The following is a 22,049-nucleotide window of genomic DNA, read 5'->3' as shown; positions in this document are numbered from 1 at the left end:
AAGCCATATCTTAGGACAAATACTTTAAAAAAAATTAAATTAATTTTGTTATATTTTAAGTTCTGAGCTATCTTCCTCCCCACTATATGTATGTATATCTATCTATCTAGATTTATTTATTTATACACACTCATAAAACCATACTATGCATACCTCTGTTTATCAATTCTTTCTCTAGTACAATATTGTGTTTGCTATAAACAACTTTCTCCTTGTTCTGCTCATTTCATTCTTTATTTTTTCATGCAAGGTTTTCCATGTTTTTCTCAAATCTCATCATTTCTTATAGTATAGTAATATTCCATTACAATCATTTATCACAACTTAGTCTTTCCTCAATTGATGAGTATTTACTCAATTTCTAGTTCTTTTTTATTATGAAGAGAACTGCTATAAATATTTTACAATGTATAGTTCTTTTCCTTTTTCCCTAAGCACCTTGGAAAACAGACATAATAATAGTATTTCTGGGTTAAAGATATTATAATTCTTTAGGCATAATTCCAATTCACTCTCCAAAATGATTGGATGCATTTATAGTTTTACAACAGTATATTAGTGTCTCAATTTTTCCATATCCTCTTCAACATTTGTCATTTTCCCTTCTATTATTTTATTTCTTAAAAATTTAAACCCTTACCTTCTGTCTTTGAATTGATACTAGATATTGATTTCAAGGCAAGAAGGCTGTTAAGGGATAGGTAATTTGAAGCTAAGTGTCTTGTCTAGGATTACACAACTGGGCAATGTCTGGGGGCAGATTTGAACTCATGACTTCCTGTCTTTAGTCCTGAATCCTTATCCACTGAGCCACCTAGGTGTCCCCCCTTCTATCATTGTAGCCAGTCTGATGGGGTATGAGATGATATATCAGAGATGTTTTAATTTGCATTTCTCTAATAATGATTTAAAGCATTTTTCATATGATTACATATGGCTTTTATTTATTCATCCCAAGACTGCCTATTCACATATATTTTCACCATTTATCAATTGGAGAATGATTAATATCATAAATTTTGATAGTTATCTCTGTAAATGAGTTATGAGACCTTTATTCAAGAAATCATCTATAAAAGTTCTCCCCCAATTTTTTGCTTTCCTTTTCATTTTGGTTATATTGGTTTTATTTGTACAACCCCTTTTAAATTTAATATAATCAAAATTATTCATTTTATATCTCACAATAGTCTATCTTATCTAGTCTATCTACCTAGTTTCTGCCAGACTGCCTTCCACTTTTTCCAGTGAATTCTTATCCCAAAAGCTTAAATCTTTACATTTGCCATACACAAGGTTACTATAATCTCTGTGTATAATGTTCTCCTGGTTCTGCTCCTGTCACTCTGCATCAATTCCTGGAGGTCATTCCAGTTTGCATGGAATTCCTCCACTTTATTATTCCTTTGAGCACAATAGTATTCCATTACCAACATATACCACTACTGTTTATTATATGTCTTTTTTATTCCACTGAACTGCCTTTCTATTTCTTACTCAGTACCAAATAGTTTTGATGATTACCATCTTATTTTAAGATGTTTGTTTAAGAGCTTGTACTACCAGACTTCCTTCTTTGACATTTCTTTTTATTAATTCCTATGATATTCTTGATCTTTTGTTCTTCCAAATTAATTTTGTTATCTTTTTCTAGTTCAAGAAAAAATATTTTGGTAATTCATTGGTATAGTATTGAATAAATATATTTATATAGGTGAAATATTCATTTTCATAATATTGGTTCTATCTGAGGGACAATTAATATTTCTCCAATTATTTAAATCTATCTTTATTTCTATTTTTAAAAAGTATTTCATAATTATGTTCCTGTAATTCCTAGGTTTTTCTTAGATTATACTTCTAGGTATAGAATATGACATTGTCTATTATTATTTTAAATGATCTGTCTCTTATTATCCTTACAAGGCTTTGTTGGTGATATATAGAAATGCTGATGATCTTTGCTGAAATTATTAGTAATTTTAACTAACTTTTTATTTTTTTAAATCCTTAGCTTGTGTCTTGGAATCAACACTGTGTATGGGTTCCAAGGCAGAAGAGTGGTAAGGGCTAGGCAATGGGGGTCAAGTGACTTGCCCAGGGTCACACAGCTAGGAAGTGTCTGAGGCCATATTTGAACCTAGGACCTCCCGTCTCTGGGCCTGACTCTCAATCAACTGAGCTAGCCAGCTGCCCCTTAACTAACTTTTTGGTTCAGTCTTTAGGATTTTAAAAGTTCAATAGGGCCTCCTTGCCCATGGTTTGTATTTCCACGGTTTCAATTATCTTCCTGTGGCAGTGGCATCTTCTCCAATTTACTTTCACTTTCACTTTGTGTGTGCATGTATGTGCATGTGTGGGGCCATAGAACACAAACCTAGGGTCAGGAACAGGCAGGGGGAGCACATATATTTGGGGCTTTACTGGTTCTCTTATATTTTCAGTTTCAGCCATCTACTTGGATGTGTTTATTCAAATAATCAGATTTAAATAATTGGAAAAATATTAATTCTTCTTGGATGGGCAGATCCAATATAATAAAAATGAATATTCTACTTATAGTAATCTGCTTATTCAATGCTATCTGAGTTAATTAACAAAATATTATTTTCTTGAGCTAGAAAAAAATAAAAATTTGGAAGAACGAAAGGTCAAGAATATCAAGGGAATTAATGAAAAGAAATGCCTTGGAATATATCTTCTTATGTACTATATATCATCATATTTTCTGCAAAAAGTGATAATTTTATTACTTCATTGCCCATCCTGCTTCACTCAATTTCTTTTTCTTATTGCAATCACTAGCATTTCTGGTGATAACGAGCAACCTTTTTCACTCCTGATTTTATTTGAGAAGACTTCTAACTTTTCCCCATTATAATTAATGCTTGCTGATGGTTGTAGGCAGATGCTTCTTATTCTACTTATTTATTTATTTTGCCAAAATCATGATTTTTTTTTTACTAATAGTGAAGAATTCTTTGCACAGCTTTAATGATCCATAGGAAGACAAAATGTTAGGAAGACACCATTTCAATCCTGCCTCATATAATTCAGTTTCTTAACTTAATTTTTTTCTGATTATATGTAGAAACAATTTTTGTCAATTGTTTTCTGACATTTCAGGATTCAAATTCTCGTCCTCCTTCCTCCTTTCTCTCACCAATGTGATAATTAGTCTGATATAGGTTATACCAATGCTTTCATGCAATGCATATTCCCATATTGCTCATGCCATGACAGAAGCCACAAATCATACATACAATAAAAAAACTCATGAAGAAAATAAAGTGGAAGATGGAATGCTTTGATCCACAACCAGACTCCAACAGTTCCTTCTTTAGTTGTGGATAGCATTTTCATTGTGAGTCACTTGTGAATATCTTAGATGCTTGCTTTGCTATTAAAAGCTTAGTTCTTCATAGCTGATCATTGTACAATATTTGTAATTCCATGAATACTATTCTCCTGTTTCTGCTCACTTCACTTTGTATCAGATCGTGTGAATCTTCCCAGGATTTTTGGAACTCATATTGTTTATCATTTCTTATGGTGCAATAATATTCCATTATGATCATATACTTGTTCATCCATTCCTTGATTGATGGACCCTCTTCCCCAGTTTCCAATTCTTTGCCATTATCAAAAGAGCAGTTAAAATATTTTTGTATAGATAGGTCCTTTCCCCTTATCTCTGATCTCTTTAGGATACAGGTCTAGTAGTGGTATTGCTGGGTCCAACAGTCTTCATGGTTTTCTATTCCTTTGATCCCAGTTCCAGAATAGTTGTATCAGATCATAATCCACCAACAATGTATTGGTGTCTCAATTTTCCCACATCCCCTCCAACATTTATCATTTTCCTTTTTAATCAATCTTATAGATGCAGGTGGTCTCTCAGAGAGTTCCTTTAACTTTTTTTTTTAGTTTTGAGTTCCAGTTCTCTTCTTCTGACCTTCCCTATTTTTCTCCCTCCTTGAGACAGTAAGCAATCAGATTTTAAATGTGTAATCATGTAAAACAATTTTTCTACATTAGTAATTTTTGGAAGAGATCTGAAATTTTAAAAAAGAAGAAAGAAGATGAAATCTTGTATGTTTTGGTCTGCATTTAGACTCCACCAGTTCTTTCTCAGCAATCAGATGGCATTTTTTCATTTTGAGTCTCTGGAATTTTCCTGAATCACTGCATTACTGAGAATAACTAGGTCATTCACAGTTGCTCATTATACAATATTGCTGCTGCTGTGTACAATGTTCTTCTGGTTTTACTCCCTTCACTTTGCATCAGTTCATGTAAATCTTTCCAGATTTTTCTGAAATCATCTTGCTTATCATTTTTTATAGTACAATAGTATTACATCACTATCATAAACATAATTTGTTCAGCTATCCTCCAATTGAAGGACAACGCTTCAATTTCCAGTTCTTTACAACCCCCAAAAGAGTGGCAATAAATATTTTTGTACAAATAGATCCTTTTCCATTTTTAAGATAATCTCTTTGGGGTATAAAACTAGCAATAGTAATAGTATTGATGGGTTGAAGGGTATATACAGTTTTAGAGTCCTATAGGTATTGTTCCAAATTGCTCTCCAGAATGATTGGATCAGATTACAACTCTACCAACAGTGTAATGTCCCAATTTTCCTGCATCCCCTCCAACATTTATCATTTTCCCTTTTTGCCATATTAGACCCTCTTGACATGTGCTAGATGGTATCTCAGAGATGTTTTAATTTGCATTTCTCTAATCAGGAGTGATTTAGAGCATTCTTTCATACAACTATATATAGCTTTGATTTCTTTATCTGAAAATTAACTATCCATTGCCTTTAGCCATCATTTATCAATTAGAGAATGACAAATTTGACTACATTCTCTATACATTTGAGAAATTAGTCCTTTATCAGAAATACTTGCTGAAAAAAATTCTCAGCTTTGTTTTACTTCTAATCTTGTTTCTATTTGTTTTGTTTGTACAAAAGACATTTAATATAATATAAACAAAATTATCCATTTTACATTTCGTAATGCTCTCTATCTCTTATTTGGTCCTAAATTCTTCCTTTATCCAGAGATCTGATAGGCAGACTACTTTATGCTCCTCTAATTTGTTTACAGTAATACTCTTCATATTTAGGTCATGTACCCATGTTGACCTTGTCTTGGTACATAGTGTGAGATGTTAGTCTGATCCCAATCTCTGCCATATAATTTTCCAATTTTCCTAATAGTTTCTGCCAAACAGTGAATTCTTGTCCCAAAAGGTTAAATCTTTTAATTTATCAGGTCGATTACTCTAGTCATTTATTACTAAATCTTGTATAGCTAATCTATTCCACTCATCTACTATTGTATTTCTTAGCCAGTTGCAGATTGTTTTGATGATTATTGCTTTTTTTTTCCCCCATAGACAATCCTTTTTTTAAAATTTGAATTAATTTATTTAGTCAATTTAGAACATTATTCCTTGGTTAAAATATTACATATTATTTCCTTTCCTCCACTCCACCCACCCTTCCTGCAGCCCACATGCAATTTCATTGGGTATTACTTGTGTCCTTGATCAGAACCCATTTCCATGTAGTTGGTGTTTGCATTAGGATGTTCATTTAGAGTCTACCTTCCCAGCCATTTCCCCTCAACCCATATATTCAAGCAGTTGTTTTTCTTCTGTGTTTCTACTCCCACAGTTCTTCCTCTAAATGTGGATAGCGTTCTTTCTCATAAGTCCCTCAGAATTTTCCTGGGTCATTGCATTGTCACTAATGGAAAAGTCCATTATGTTCAATTATACCACAGTTTATCAGTCTCTGTGTATAATGTTCTCCTGGTTCTGCTCCTGTCACTCTGCATCAATTCCTGGAGGTCATTCCAGTTTGCATGGAATTCCTCCACTTTATTATTCCTTTGAGCACAATAGTATTCCATTACCAACATATACCACAATTTGTTCAGCCATTCCCCAACTGAAGGGCATGCCCTCATTTTCCAATTTTTTGCCACCACAAAGAGCGCAGTTATGAATTCTCTTCTACAAGTCTTTTTCCTTATTATCTCTTTGGGGTACAAACCCAGCAGTGCTATGGCTAGATCAAAGGACAGGCATCCCCTATTATTTCCCTTGAGAATTCTTAAACTTTTGTTCCTCCAGGTGGATTTTATAATTTTTTTCTTTATTTTAGGAAGCAATTATTTGGTAATTTGTTTGACATGGGCCTCAACCTATAAATTACAGCTAGGTTGAAATTAATGAGTCCAAATAATGTGAAATTCATTTTAGTTTGAATTGTATAATGATATCTGTTTAATGAGGAAAGGGGGCAGCTGGGGAGCTCAATGGATTGAGAGCCAGGCCCAGAGATGGGAGGTCCTGTGTTAAAATTTGGCCTCAGACACTTCCTAGCTATGTGATCCTGGGCAGGTCACTTGACTCCCATTGCCTAACTTTTACAGCTCTTCTGCCTTGAAACCAATTGATAGTATTGATTCTAAGACAGAAGGTAAAGGTTCTAGAAAATAAATAAATAAATTTAATGAGTAAAAATTAAGTTCATGTGATGTATGTGAACTAGTAGAAAATCTTAACATCGTCAGTCCCCATTGTATTTGCTTAGCCTCACATATATATGTGATGTAGTTAAATACCCTATTACCAATAGTGGGTTTAGTGTTGTTTTTTTAAAGAGTCCTTCATACAAAAGCAAGAATACTTCAGATGGAAATGCTACCAGCCCCACAAAGGAGTAATACATTAGATATTCTATATCAACAATATTTGATGTAATTAAGTGTTATAAATGTGATCACAGTAATTCTAAAGTAAGATGAGATGTTGGAATCACTGAATGTATAGGTAGGGAATATTATAAGAAAAAGGTTCTTCTGGGGCTTGGTGTAAACCATCTTCAGGTGACAGGGATGCGAGGAAAAAGATAAATGCTTGCAAGCCCCTGGGAAGTCTCCTAGGGCAGAGGGACAAGATTGATAGCATGAAAAGGCTCCCAGCCAACTTACACCATCCTAGTGCTCTGGGTGGTGGGCTTGAGAAGAAACAAAGATATATCCTTTTCATACTATTGAAGTTCTTGACTTTTGAATCAGAGGTTCAGAATTAAGAAGGAAAGGTCTCCAAAGGCTAACCTATCTCACTTAGGGGAAATATTTTTTATTTCTTTCTCCTCTCACCAACAAAACTCCCTGATTCCTGAGCATGAAGGAAGAAACAAAACTAAAAAACTAACCTACCTAACTAGTTTTCAAACTAAAAGAGCATTGAGAGAACTGGTTTTCTAGTAAAAGATGAATGTGGTTGGAGAAAATATCTAGAAATGATTCACTATTGCCTTCCTAAAAACTGACTACAAAATTGTCAATCATAAGAAAGCTTTAATTCTCTTAAGACCATATGTATTACTTATAATAAAGCATTAGAAACAAGAAGCTTACAAAAACTGTAGTAGAGGTCCAGAAGCAGAGAAAGTAGTAATATTTGGACAAAGCTTCCAAGAGAAAACTTGGTAGATGTGTGATGGAATTCTATGTAGCTACTAGAAACAAGCATGGATGGTGTAGATGCGAAATATTTGTGTATATCCATTAATAAGAAAAAAATAAGTTTGAGTAATGTCAGAATGTTTAATATTTGTTAGTGAGCCCCCATTTCTATTCCCTTTTATTTGAATTCTATATTGTCCTTTCACTTGAAAACCCATGATTTTCCTTTAATCCACCCTGTTTTCAATTTTAGTTGGAGCTCATAAGAATTTTTAAGTTCTAATTAGGTGAAGTATCTAATATTTGCCAGAAGAATCTGCTAGATTCTAGGACCTCTGCCAGGAAATGTGATAGAAGCCTAGACAGAAGTTCTATATTTTAGTGTGAGGAAGGGAAAAACATATCCTCAAAAAATCTCCACCAAGTTCTGAATGTGCTCGAGTCATTTATGTGCACAGAAGTTACATTGAGCCATATCCTCAGTTAACTTGGAGAAACTGGGGGAAAGGGGAAAATGATATTGGTTGGGTAGTAAATAACTCAAGATTACTTCTAATAGTCCCAGATTTCCTGTGTTAAATGCTAACTAATCAAATAACAACAATATATTTATTAGGCACCTACCCTGTGTCCAGAATTCTGCTAACATTTCAGAGATACAAAGATAAAAATAGGATATTAAATAACCAAAGAGGAAAAGACTAGTCCCTTACTTTAGTCCCAAACACTCAGAAGTCTCATTATCATCTGTGCAAATTCAGTGCCCCAAGTGAGCCAATTGCCATATTGTTAGTCATTTCTTCATCCTCAATTCCGATTTATGAACATTTTGGAGGTCTAGAATGGCTTTGATTTCCTAAAGCAGGCTAAAACAAAGAGAGCTCTTTTAAAAGATTTATCCTCTAATATCTTCAACGAGTGGTACTATAGCAAATTGTGTAGAATTCTAGATTGGAAATCAGGAATTAAAATGAACTCAAAGCATATTTATTAAGCACCTACTATTTGCAAGGTACTGTTCTGGGAACTAAGCATACAATGACAAAAACCAATGCCTTTTTCCTTCTAGAACTTAGATGGGGGCTAAAGGGGAGGACTAGGAGGAGAGTGAATAAAACATATATACAAGTAATAGAGAACATATAAGGTTATACAAAGTAACTTCAAAATATAATAGTGAAGAAGTGGTAGAAGGAATTCTACCAGATGGAGTTGAGAAGGATTACATTCTAGACCTGCAAAGGCAGAGTGGGGGATAGATACAATTTTGCATTTGGGCAAGAGCTAGAAGACTGGTCTGAGTAGTCTGGAGAATGCATCAAGGGAAGCGATATGAAATGAGACCAGCAAGGTAGATGGCAACTAGATTGTGAAAAGGCATAAATGCCAGGAAACAGAGTTGTGTGTTTTTGAATAAGAGGTTGCAGAATCCGATCTGTACTTTAGGTTTTTCAATTACTATGAAGTAGACTGGACAGCTGGGGATACCAGTGGCAGGAAGACAAAGGAGAAGGCTATTGCAGTAGCCTAATTTAGAGATAATGAGACTTATCAAGTGGGGAGGGGGCAGTTGTGAGATTAAAGAGAAAGGGACAATTGGGAGAGATTTTTCAAAATATAGTTGACAAAGAGATAAAAGACCCTGAACAGAATCTAGAAAGCCAGCTACCTTTAGCTGGTGGGAAGAGGATGAATAGGAAGATTCAGGAAAAGGTAACTGAATAGGAACAATCTTAAGCAAGAGAGAATAAAGCTTTATAGACCAAGGGAGGAAAGACACCAAAAAGAGGTGGTTGACAAGTGTCACAAGCTTGGGAAAGGGTAAAAAGTGGCCTAAGACAAGATAATTGGATCTAGCAGTTAAAGGAATACTGGTGGGGGAGTAAGATAGCACAATGGAGTCAGAAGGTCATGGGTTCAAATGTGACCTCAGACAGTTCCTAGCTTTGTGACCCTGGACTTAACCCCATTTCTTTAGCCCTTGTCCTTTTGTCTTAGATTTTTTTTTTCATAAAAATAGAAATTAAGGGGTAAAAAAAAAAAAAGAATACTGGTAACCTTGACTGGAGCAGTTTCTGTATAATGGGGAAGTCAGGTTCATGAGTCTGAGAACTCCTTGGGGGAAAATGGAAAAAGTCAGCAACCCTTCCTAGGAGTTTGACTGTAAAAGAAGCTCCAATTTCCTTACTTTCAAATCTTGACCCTATATTATACTATCCTCTCCTCTTTAAGCATGAACCCACTTGTCATTCTCAGCTCTTTTGGAGTTGATTGAAACTGACTGAGTCCCCCACATTTGATCTTAACTGGCCCCTTGTTGCAATAAGCTAATCCTTTTTCTCCTCCCCAATGGACTGTTCCACTTCGTGCAGTGGTCATTCTAAACTTTTTCTTTTTTTCCTATGTGGGATGAGAGTGAATGTGTAATTCTCGGAGTAGTATTTGGCTTGTAACCCCAATTTCAAGACCCCTTAGTATTACTATTCCTTAGAATAAAACTGCCCCCCACCTAAAATTTTGAGTTTTCCTGACCTATTTTCAAAAACCTTGAGAAGAGGTTATCTGTAGTCTGGGAAGCTTGCCAACTAAAGGAAAAGGATGAGATAAGCGAAAGAAGGAAGGGACAGGAAGTTTCAAATGCAACTTTTCTTACTGTCCTGAGAAAAGACCACCTGAGTCACATCCCAGGTTCTTGGGGGTATATAATGTTGAAAATCATGTGCTCAAGATTGTGAACATCATAGACTCTAAACCCTAGTGCAAATACTAATAATATGCAAATGGGTCTTGATCAATGACACGAATAAAACCCAGCTCATGGCTGGGGAAGGGGGGGAAGGAAAGAACATGATTCATATAACATATACTCTAAATTTAATAAAGAAATAAATAAACTGAAAAAAAAAAAGATTGTGAACATCATAGCCTAACCCCCTATTCCTCCCCTACAGGGTTGCTAAAGAGGTTGGGGGGAATCTTATGTCAATATTATTATAAAAAGCCTGTGCTTGCCTGTAGACAGAAAGGACATTTCCCCCCCTAGCAAAGCAGCTTGTGTAGACAGAATCCCTTTTCCTTCCCTCCCCCCTTTCCCACTGTTTTCTCCAAATAGAACCGCATCTGTCTTTGCATTCTATTTGGCCATACTCTCTACTTATTTAGAGTGATTAAGATCTCCCAGATCCTCACTCCACACAGATGATTCCTTGACCTGGAAACTTGAACACTAGAGTGCCTCAGTTTACCTATCTGAACAATAGGTGAATTAAGGCCTCTCATTCACTTCTAAAGGACCCAGTAAGAAAAGATTAGAGAGAATAGTGGATAGAGAACAAGGAAGAGAGCTGAAGGCCAGCAGCAATCCAGAATCCAGAGAACAACAGAAGGATTTGCTTAAGTGAGTATCAATAGGGATCTTAATGAGGGAGATGCACTTCTCTCTCTAAGGGTGGCTTTCAGAGAAGAATGAAAGAAACAGCAAGAGAAGTCTAGTGGAAGAAGGGAAATAGAAGTTGGGACCTCAGGATATAAGTTGTGCCCCAGTTTCTTCTATTTATACAAAGTAGGATGTGCGGGCAAGTGATGTGCCGAGGCAAGCCTTAAGGGAAGTCTGAGATACTCAGGTGTAAATAGAGAACCTCTTAGTTCCTGGTATTTGAGCTGACAACTCAGATGACCTTTGGCTCTTGGTAGCAGTGTTAGTCTGTGAGGGACAAACGTAGGGAAGAGGGTTATAGACTTGAATCCTGGAGAACAATAAGACTCTTTCTGTGCAAAGAAAGTTACAAGAGAGTGAAGAGAGGAAAGATAAAGCTACTAGGCAGTTTGCCAAGATTACCAGAGAAATTTAGATATAGAGAGAAACACAGGGCAAAAATTCTCTATAGCAAAGAAGGGTCACAAGCAGTCCTTGCCAAATAAGAATGAACAGAGTAGAAGAGATATGGCTAGAACACTGAGGGAAATCTTGGAAGAAATCCTCCCTTGTTGCAAATTTTGACAGACCTCTGTTCTGTTACATCTTGTTGTTTTCAGTGGTCCTGATTAGAGATACTTGAACCCATACCCTATGACCAAGATTTGGATCAAATGAAGATTCAGTCTGCGAAAGCTTGTATTTGACCATCAGCAGGAGACAGATTAGAAATGATCAGAAAAAGCACACGTGGCTCTTTGGCTTTGGGACGTAGAAATGTTCGTACTGAGGAGAAGGGCAAAGGAAAATAAAGCAGCTGTGGCAGCAGCTGTGGGGAAAGAGAAGGAAAAGGGGAATAAGTCTGAATCAGTGGAAGAGGGAGAGAAGGCTTGGGACCCGTTCAAGTCTCTCCCACCTCCATGTTTAGCTCCTTCTCCTGCTCCTGTTGCCCAGGCACCATCTGCTTTTATTCCTCCTGTCCCTTCTGTAAGAGCACCTGCAGCTCCATCAGAGCTGTACCACTACCTTCTATAGCGCCTATTGGTCCATCAACTCCTCCATTGCTTCAATCTGAGACAGCAGCAACGACTCTGCAGACCTTTATGGATATGTGAACAGAGATATTAAGAGATCATTAGAGGATCAGATGAATCTTTTGGGAGGACTTACTAAGAAGTATCCACTCAGAGAAATGTCACTGGGGCAAGTGCTAGGATAAGTTAGTGCCCCCTTAGTGCCTCTGAACTTAGGAGCTTCAAAAAAATCTGCTGGAAGATCTTGGGGGCTTTGCCGAGCAAGTGGATCGATTTTTAGGGCCAAATTTGTGTTCTTGGCCAGTGCTGATGGCAATTTTGAAACAATAATTCACTGAGGAGGAACAAGGACAGATTAAAAGGGTGGCTATTCAAGCATGGTATAGGTGCTTGAAGGGGGGCCTAATGGCACCCAGAAATTCCCAATATGAGATCCCGGTTGGGATCACAATGAACCTGCCCACTGTATAAACATGAGAGACCTTAGAAAGATTATTGTCTAGGGCCATGATGGCAACCCTATGACACATGCCTAGCCATTTTTGATGACACGTGGCCACATGCCGGCTCAGGGTGCCTCGGACCTGGAAATCGCCAACAGCCTGCAGCCATGGCTGCACTGGAGGGCTGGAGGAAGGCTGTTCCACTCACTGGCCTTGAGGGGGTGGGGGTGGGGGAGGGCAAGTGGGGGGGGCAGGTGGTTGGGTCATGTGGGGCTCCTGAGGGGGGTGAGGGGTGAGGGATGGAAGGGGGGTGGTTCCCCCCTTTCTGGCAGTTAAATGATATCAAAACCAATAAAAGAAATAGATTGACAGATGAAATTAGTAGTGCTTGTTTGGGCTTGAAGTGTGCAAAATACCAGCTTTCAATTGAAGATTTAGCCAATGAAATTCAGCAACAAAAAAGTCACTAATAGCCAGGTTAGTTAAAGAATTCCCCCCCTCTCTCACTTATTCACAGCACCCCACACAAATTAAATAATATCAGGACTAACAAAAGAAACCAACTGATAGATGAACAAAGAAGTCACTAAGTGGATAAGTTAAATAATTAGTTTTTGGTTCATTAAATAGTTATATATTACAATTATATATTTTTGTTATTTAAACTATATCATGAAATTATGGTTTTTTTCTTTAAGTGTCATATCACCCAAGTTTTGCTCATTTTTTTTAAACCCTTACTTTTGTTACAAGGGAATCACTTTAAAAGACTGATATATATTAATTTAAGGTCGCCAAGGAATCAGCTATGTAATTCCTAAATGAAAAACTCAAGTCAGCCGTCAGCCTTTTTTGGAGTTTAATTACAATAGGAGCAAGAAAGGAATTAGAGATATATATATAGAGAGAAAGGGGAGAGAAGGGAATAGGGCTTAAATACCCCTTCTGTTTAGGCTGGGCCAAAAGGCCCAAGCCCTTAGATAGCTGGGGCAAAGAAAAGAGATCAGTCCCTTTCACTCACGTGTCCAAAATGGAGAAACAGTCTCAGAGGCCCCCACCTTCAGCTTCCTTCAGAGCAAGCTTCCTCAGCGCCCGGGAACCACTCCGACCAAAAACTCAATCCTCTCCCTCTCAGTCTCCAGACCCTCCTATCTTTAAGGACACCATCCAAGTTGCCTCCCCTCAGTCCTCACATCTACCAATCACTCTTCATCAATTTCCCTGTCAATGGAGGCTCTCGCTTAACCCAGGACCGCCCAGAGGTTTCTGGCTTTTGCACATGTCTGTTGAAGGTCATATTTTCAAATGATTAAATCTATACTCCTTTGTTACAGCCCTTTCTAAATCCTGTTAACTTGAGTATGGTAGAGATTGGAATAATTAAATTTTGATCTAGGCTGTAGCCCTTACTCAATCCTATTAGGACTGAATAGGGTGGAGATTTATTCCAAGTATCTCCATTGTATCAATTCTAAAATCAATCAAGACTCAAAGAAATTCCTGTTCTATGCTTAAGCATAGGTCAAAGTCCTTTCCATTGTTCAGCAAAAGGTTTTCTGTCCTAAAGTAATCTTAAGAAGGGAAGAGAAGGAACCTCCCATGCCAATGGAGTTCCCATTCCAATAGACTATCAGTAAGAAATTTTCCAAGTATGAAATATCCAATGGTGAAATTTCCAACATTTATAAGTCTAAGGAAATTTGAGGTTTACAATCCCCCCTGATGATCATTGGGAGACTAGTCTCCCCATTGATCATTTAACATAATCATTTTGTAGTTCTAAATTCACTTCTAACTAAAGATATACACAATATTCAATTTTCTAGGAGAAATTAGAATAGTGAGAGAGGAAATAGAAAAGAAAAGAAAGCAAAACCAATGTTTGCTAGGCGCATTGACAGAAAGCCAAATTAGGGGCAGTCCCTTTTGGCATAAATGTTACAATAAATGTTCAATCAAAAGTTCAGTCCAATCAATCACATCCAAAGTTCATTCTTGATCTTCTTGATGAAGTGTAGGTTTTTGGCATCTTTCTGCAACAGTTCATTCTCTGGATATAAAAGTTTCAAGCTTCTTTCTTGAAGATCTTTTCTTGAACAAAATCAAAATCTTTGAATTTTTTATAAAAGTAAAATCTTAAACAAAAGTCTTGGATTTTTATAAAAAAAAAATCTCAAACAAAAAAAATTCAAAAATTCTTAGATTTTAAATTAAAATACACTTTCTGTCTTGGAGTCAATACTGTGTATTGGCTCCAAGGCAGAAGAGTGGTAAGGGCTAGGCAATGGGGGTCAAGTGACTTGCCCAGAGTCACACAGATGGGAAGTGTCTAAGACCAGATTTGAACCTAGGACCTCCCGTCTCTAGGCCTGGCTCTCAATCCACTGAGCTACCCAGCTGCCCCCTATGCTCATTTTTTTTGGCAAATTTTGACACACTAAACTCAAAAGGTTGCCCATCACTGGTCTAGGGATAAGAACAATACCCCAAAGTTAGAATCTGCATAAAGTTTATGAAATCAAACAGAGAAAGGATAAAACTCCTACTGAGTTCATAAATAGGTTAAAAGAGGTATTTAACAAGTATTCTGGAGTAGATCTGACTGAGTCTCTTGGATAGGGTCTCTTAGGGACCTATTTTGTGAGCAATGCATGGTCAGATATTAGTAGAAAGCTCCAGATAAAATAGAAAGTAGCAGATTGGGTGAATAGGTCATCAAAGAAGCTCTTACAGCAAGCTCAAGAGGTATTAGTGAGAAAGGAGCTATAGCTCCTTCAGCAGGGGAAGGACAGACTAAGAATGAACAGATTCCTAGGAAGAAAAGATGAAGCCATCAATTTGGAAGACTTTCAGAATCTATATGTGATAACTGTGGAGAAATAGACCACTTGAAAGAGATTGTCCCAAACAGTGGAGAGAGAGCAAAAGATTCTCACAAAGATTGAAGACTAATGTGCTGCCCATAAAGGCTTAGCCTTATAAAATGAGACTCATTGTGACTCAGGAAAAAGGAGAGAATTTTCCTGTACCCATCACCTGACCACCAGTAGTGGAAGTGAAAGATGAGCAAGAGAAAATATCAGAGCAATTACAATTTGCAGAGAAAGGATCTCCTGACCCTGTCAGATGGGACTCAGAGAGAGGAGAAGAACTTTACAGTCCAATTTGAACCCTGCCATGTTTCTATGGATCACCAGGAAGAAGAATCCCAAGGAAACAGAGATGAGAATAATAGAACAGACTAAAGTGAGCAAGAATTTGCAAGAGTCTCCCCTACCTGGGGAAGTAAATTTATTTATAGATGAGTCTTAGATGGAAAAGGAAGGAAGGAATAATATTACGATGACCAATATGGAAGTGGGTTTTGCATGGCAACAAAAAATTTTAAAAAATAAATTAAAAAATAAAATGGTAAACAAACAAAAAGAAATGGGAATTGAATCCAAGTTTTCCTGACCCTACAGCCAGATCTTTATCTATTCTACCACACTGTCTCTCAGGGCCAGGACAAAGTTTGTTTTAAATTAAAACTTTTTCCTCAAGAATAAATGGATTATGTGTAGAAGATTCTTTTACTATGCATTTTCCTGATCATTTTAGTGTGGCTTGTTTCAAAGTGTTATAGTGTTATTTCTATGTATATCTAAGTTATAACTCTCTCATTTTTCTCCTAGTACTATTCTGCTCTACCATATAATGGCATGGGGCCTGGCAATCCTCCTTTGCATTGAGGGCATTATTATGCTTTACTACCCTTCTGTCTTCAGGTAAGATATTAATTTATTGCAACTTGGTGGTGGTTTAGGTCAAGGATTTATTCATTCAGAAAATGAATGAATGAGTAAAAATAAAAATGCAAAATCAGTAAGTTATGAAGCAGAACAAGAACACTAGACACAAAAATTAGGAAATTGATTTAAGCCCTATTTTTACCCAAAGATATGGGGTCACTCTAGGACTTATAAATAGCAAGCTTATTACTATACACAGCAAGTATAGCAGCTACTTTTGGAGGCCCTTTTACAGTTCTGATGATCATAGTCATGATGCACCCATGCTGTCAGGAACCCCTAATATTGTCCCCTAGGCAGTCAGTTAAAAAATGTTAAGCCCTTTTAACATGACATGTACTGTGCCAAACTCTGAAGAGACAAAGAAAGGCAAAAAATAGTACCTGTCCTTAAGAAGCTAGTATTCTAATAATGGGGGAGACAACATGTGAACAGTATGTATGAAAGGCACTCTGAAAAGTGAAGACATTAGCAGTGTAAATAACCAAGAAACATCTCTTGTAGAAAGTGGACTTTGAGCTGAGTCTTAAAGAAAGTTAGAGAAACAGAGAATTAGTGGCAATGAATATAGGGTTTGGGATTAGGATGTTGAGGGATTAGGATAGATGTAAAGACATAAAGACAGGGGATTAGCTATCATGTTTAAAAGACCACAACCTGAATTAGAGAGTTCATGGCATTCTTATGGTATAAGAGGATGTGAAAAAGTAGGAAGTCACCAAATGAAGAAATTTCAATACCAAAATTATAGATTCTTAGGGGCTTTAGAAAGAGCCTCAAAATCTCCCCATGGCCATATAAAATTCTGTTCTCAGGGGTTTGCATTGATCTGTGGGAGGTTTCCTAGAGTCTAGGACCATGTTCAGATACCAATGCCTCCTAAAATCTTACCAAGATTCTCAGCTTGTGCCTCATGGGAAGGATGACTTTCTTGTTGTATGCTTCATCTTCTTGAACCTGCCAGGCATGTGATTACTAACCCATATACTGTAACTCTAGCCTCCTCTTGGGGTGTGGGAAAGGGGTAGATAGAGGCTGCAGTTGTAGTCACGCACTCACAAACTGAAAACAGGATCTGTTGTACATATTACTTTATATCTCAGGTTGATTTTCTAGTCCTGATTTCTTGGGTCGGTCTTTCAAAATTTTTGTGTTCATGCTGGGATGAAACAGTAGCAAAGTCTGGAAAATTATGGATAGATAGTTTTGGACCTGTTCCCAAAGTGGAGGTGGTTCTGGAAAGAATTCACCAGTGATAGAAGGGGTCAGTAGAGAGTATAGTCACAAGGCTGTTGTGACCTGGTGACTAAATCTGCTCTTCTTCTTTACTTCCTTTCCTTGTGTCTTCTTTCTTGTTGCAAGTTCCAGACTTTGCTACTGTGTACCTATGGTGGTTCTTCATTCTTCCCAACATGAACACAAAAATTTTGAAAGACCTACCCAAGAAATCAGGAGTAGAATATCAACCTGAGATATAAATATAAAACAATATGTACAATTGTTCCTGTTTTCAGTTTGTGAATGCATGACTACAACTGCAGCCTCTACCCCTTTTCCACACTCCAAGAGGAGGCTAGAGTTATAGTATATGGAAATCCCTTTACCACTTACCTTATTGGGCTTTCTTATTGATATATGTACTCATCACCTTGACCTGATCACTAGTCTTATGTCTTCTCTTTTTCATGACATTTCCTTGGGCATAAATATTACTAGTGTATAATTGGAAATCTGTACTTTGTAAAAATTAAAATTAATTTCAAATAATAGAAATGTTATATTTTAAGAGATTTATTTTGAGATTAATTTTAATTTTTATACTAGTTATAATGATCAGAATGATTTGAAAAATGAGAGTGACTGAATTAAGGCTTTTGTTTATTCTTGTGCTTTCTTTCCTTCTCTTTGAAGAGTCCAGTAAGGAAACTCATCATGCTCCAATGCCTCTTCCTTCCTTATTGTTTTACCATCAAGAAAATTCTTTTACTCCTTTCCATGGTTTTATATATATATACATATATATATATATATATATATATATACAACTAGAAACATGCTGCTCTTGTCTTCAATTTATTCAATATTTGTAGTCAAATCATTTTATTGAGTCAAAAGTAAATTTACTATTCTTCCTATTTACTTTCATCAACTTTTGGGGGGTAGCCAGTTGAATAGTCTGATACAAAACTAATAAAATCAAAGTTTCAAGCATCAAAAAAAAAATAACTTTTGCCTTTTTCCCTGCAGTTGTGAAAGTGGCCTGGAACATGCAATCCCCCATTACGTGACTACCTACGTTCCACTCCTGCTAGTTTTGTTGGCCAATCCTCTTCTGTTCCGAAAGACAGTTATGGCAGGTAAAGGCAATGATGCTTCACTGGTAGGTGGTTAACAGAGACCACAAGTTTAACGCTTTTAATACCATTTTGTAATGGACTTGAGATATATGTGATTCTCTTTGGACTTTGCAGATCACTTTATCTCTGCTCCCCAAATATGTAAGAATAATGAAATAGGAGAAAGTTTTTCTATACAAAGAAAAAGTAGGTTAGCAAATTAATACAAAACACAGAAATCTTTAGTCACATAGCAATGTAGCATGTGAAACACTCAGATAAGCTGCCCTAAGTTCAAGATGTCCTAATGATTTATATCCATTGAAGGCTGTAATTCACAAGTCCCCATCAATGTGTTTACAAATATAAACTAGTGATTCAGAGGACACAATCAAAGCAAAAACATTTATTCAGTGGACTAGAAGAGTAGGAAAAGTAGCAATGGATTATTTCTCCCTCCCCTTCTCCCCTGCCCCCAGAAGAGGATGCCCCCAGTATACTGACAGAGATATGAGTCAGGGGAAAGAGTAGAAATTCACAGGGGCACACACATAGGGACACAAGTGGCCAGGGCACATGAGTGTATGCCACCAAAACTGAAGGATTGCTGATATCTTCTGATGTGAGCCTGCTTCTCAGTACGTGTGTTTCTCTGCTAGTCTCTATCGGGCAATACTCCTGGCTACCTGCAAGTACTCATCTTTTTGATGGTCTCTGCCAGACATCTCAGCTCCAGTCAGTGAGGACACAGTGATTAGAAAACATGTACCGCTGCCCTTTAATCATAGTCAGACTAAATTCAGCTTACAAAAATCATTCAGTGAGCCCAAGCCAAGACAGTCTTTTCTTCTCAAACCTGTGTCTTGGACCGAAATCACAGGCTTTGTTCCAGAGTGAGTTGAGGTGAGAAATTTCCAAGTTCTTCTCTGGTTCCATAGGCAAATTGATTAGAACCAGAACAAAAAGGCATATGAATTAGGCAAAGTCATTGTTGGAGACCCTATCCTGCCTGCCTTTGTTATCTATGTAAGCAGCAAAACCTTTGTAGATTTGTTGCTATATTTTGGTCACCAAAGAAAAGCTTTCTCCATGTCTGCTTGTGAAACTGCTCCGCCTGGACACTATGGTGAAGCTAGAGAATTCTCAGGAAGATTTTTTGTGATATTTTGAAAGAGAATTGAATATTGGGGAACCAATTAGCAGCTTCTTAATTGATGTAACCAGAATCTGTCTTCAGTAGTACCAACCAACCCTCAAACAGGGGACTACAAGGGTCTCTTATCTTTCATGGTGGAAAAGGCAGTATAGTAAAGAAGCAGGCATTTTTAATTGTAAAAAATTGACATTGTGAATGCAGCAAGAACCACCATGCATAGGTTTAATTGTGGTTCATTCAGGGCTTACTTGTACAATGTTGGATCATGGTATATTAAATATACATCATTTGTCATGTTCCAAAAAGCCTCCAGAAAAAGTAGCTTTCAAACTCTGATGGAGTTTCTCAGTCTTCTGTCTTGCCCTCAAGCTACTCTGTATGTGAATAATTGAAAAGCTCCTTGGGTTACATCTAGCTTTGTTTCTTTCACTATCATTGTACCATCTCTGTTAATAATGAACAAGACCATTTAAGTAGTTCTTTTCTGTTCTTATTAGTGGCATCTTTACTCAAAGGAAGACAAGGCATCTACACAGAGAATGAAAGGCGCTTGGGAGCAGTGATTCAAATTCGTTTTTTCAAAATTATGCTGGTGTTCATTATTTGGTAACTCCTCTTTTCCACATTTTCATCACTCGAGTAGGGAGGGAGGATTTGAAAGCAACTTGCCATTTTGCTCGATCGAGCTGTGACCTGGATGTTTCAAAGAGAAGAGTCTCTGGAAAGGAAATCTTTGAAACTTGTGTGAGGTGCCCTTTGAGGAAATGGAGTGAGAACAGGAAAGCAAGTTTACAATGCACCAACTTCTGGAAAACTATTCAATTTTACTTGAGCATATGAAAGGCCCATGAAACAAGGAGTCCCAAGTTTAGTTTCCAAACTTCCCAACCATCTGCATCCGGTGTTTCAGCCCTTGGCTGGTGCTACCATCAGGTTATGGCTCTTTTGGAAGGCTTGAAAGAATCACCAAATGATACTCTTCTTTCAGCTCGAATTTCTATATCTAAGGACAGAGCCAGGTCTTCATTGGTAACTTGCCATGGTGGGATGATTCAAAGCTTAGCTAATGGCAGATGGAATTGGGGTTTTAAATAGGTGCCCTTTAAAATAGAATTGAAACCAATGTGGAGACGGATTAGTTTCAGAAAGCTCTTCACTGTGGTCAAGTGATACTTACTTCCAGGTATAGTGCAGGTATCTGTAGTATCAATAATTTACTTGACATAATGAGATTTGATTAGATACGCTACCAGAAGCATACCTTTTCTTACTCTTAGGAAAACTGGTTCACTTTTCAAAGTCCACTAAAACTCTCTACCAGTTACATTTTCTAACACGAAGCTAATTGATAGTATTTTGATCTGGATTGTGTAACCCATAAGCTTCCAATAATTGAAAGGAGAAAATACAAAAGCTCTGAAGAACATTTCACAACAAACTTGTGGAATAAATTTTATAGGTGAGGAAACAGTCTGTGAAAATTTAAGTGACTTATATAGGGTCACTGAGCTAATAAATGACTAAAGGAAAGATTTAAGTCCAAGTCCAACATTTAATTCCTATGCCATCTAGCTGCCCTAGAAAATTTCCTCTCCCTAAAGCCCTATTCTGATGCCTCATGATGAAATAGAGATATCTCCCAGGTCTTTATGAGAGAAGCCAAAGCTCTAGCAGGAATCACCAAAATAGAAAACAATCCCAGTACAGGAACACTAACAGTTTGGGAGAGAAAATGATACCATGGGTTTAGAGTGAGAGGACATAGGTTCAAATCCCAATTCTGATATTTAATAGCTTTGGCCAAGTTACTTCTTTAACCTTAGTTTCTTTAGGTATAAAACAAGAGGGTTGGGCTGGATGACCTCTGAGTCCCTTGTAGCTCTATATATTTAATACTATGTTGTATATCTTTTTTTTCTGAGGACCACCTAACTATATATGGGCAAATTATTTATTCCATGCTCATTAAACTGGCTAATAAGTTTTTTTTTTAACCACAGCAACTCAATGAAGATTATTTGCTAAGATGTAGGAGGATTGCATTGAATTTTTTTGACAATATATAGAGCACTTTGGAGTTAGCAAAGATCTGGGTTCAAATTCTGATTAAAAAAAAGATAAATAGGGTTAAGTTAAGTGACTTGCTCAGGGTCACACAGCTAATACCTGAGGCTAGATTTAAACTTACACCTTCCTGATTCCAGACCCTCTGCTCTATTCACTATGCTACCTAGCTGCCCCTCAAATCCTGCCTCTGTCACTTATCATAGTGTATAGCACTTAGTGTGTGTTTAATAAATGCTTATTCTCTTTCCCCTTTCCTGTGTGACTATGATCAAGTCACTTAACCTTTTGGAGTTAGTTCTTCATTTGTA

The 22,049-nt window shown here is 36.9% G+C and overlaps 1 protein-coding gene across 1 annotated transcript in view; it reads left to right on the top strand.

Moving 5' to 3' along the window:
• Positions 1-22,049, top strand: part of GPR143 (G protein-coupled receptor 143) — a 57,170-nt gene that overhangs the window by 4,655 nt on the left and 30,466 nt on the right. The window contains exons 4-6 of the mRNA XM_007500946.3: positions 16,066-16,158; positions 18,430-18,539; positions 20,172-20,280. Coding sequence (XP_007501008.2) covers positions 16,066-16,158; positions 18,430-18,539; positions 20,172-20,280 — 312 coding nt within the window. The remainder of the gene's footprint in view (positions 1-16,065; positions 16,159-18,429; positions 18,540-20,171; positions 20,281-22,049) is intronic.

This window comes from Monodelphis domestica, chromosome 8 (genome assembly GCF_027887165.1).
Source record: "Monodelphis domestica isolate mMonDom1 chromosome 8, mMonDom1.pri, whole genome shotgun sequence".
NCBI classification, from domain to species: Eukaryota; Metazoa; Chordata; class Mammalia; order Didelphimorphia; family Didelphidae; genus Monodelphis; species Monodelphis domestica.
This window is presented reverse-complemented; position numbering and strand designations above follow the sequence as displayed.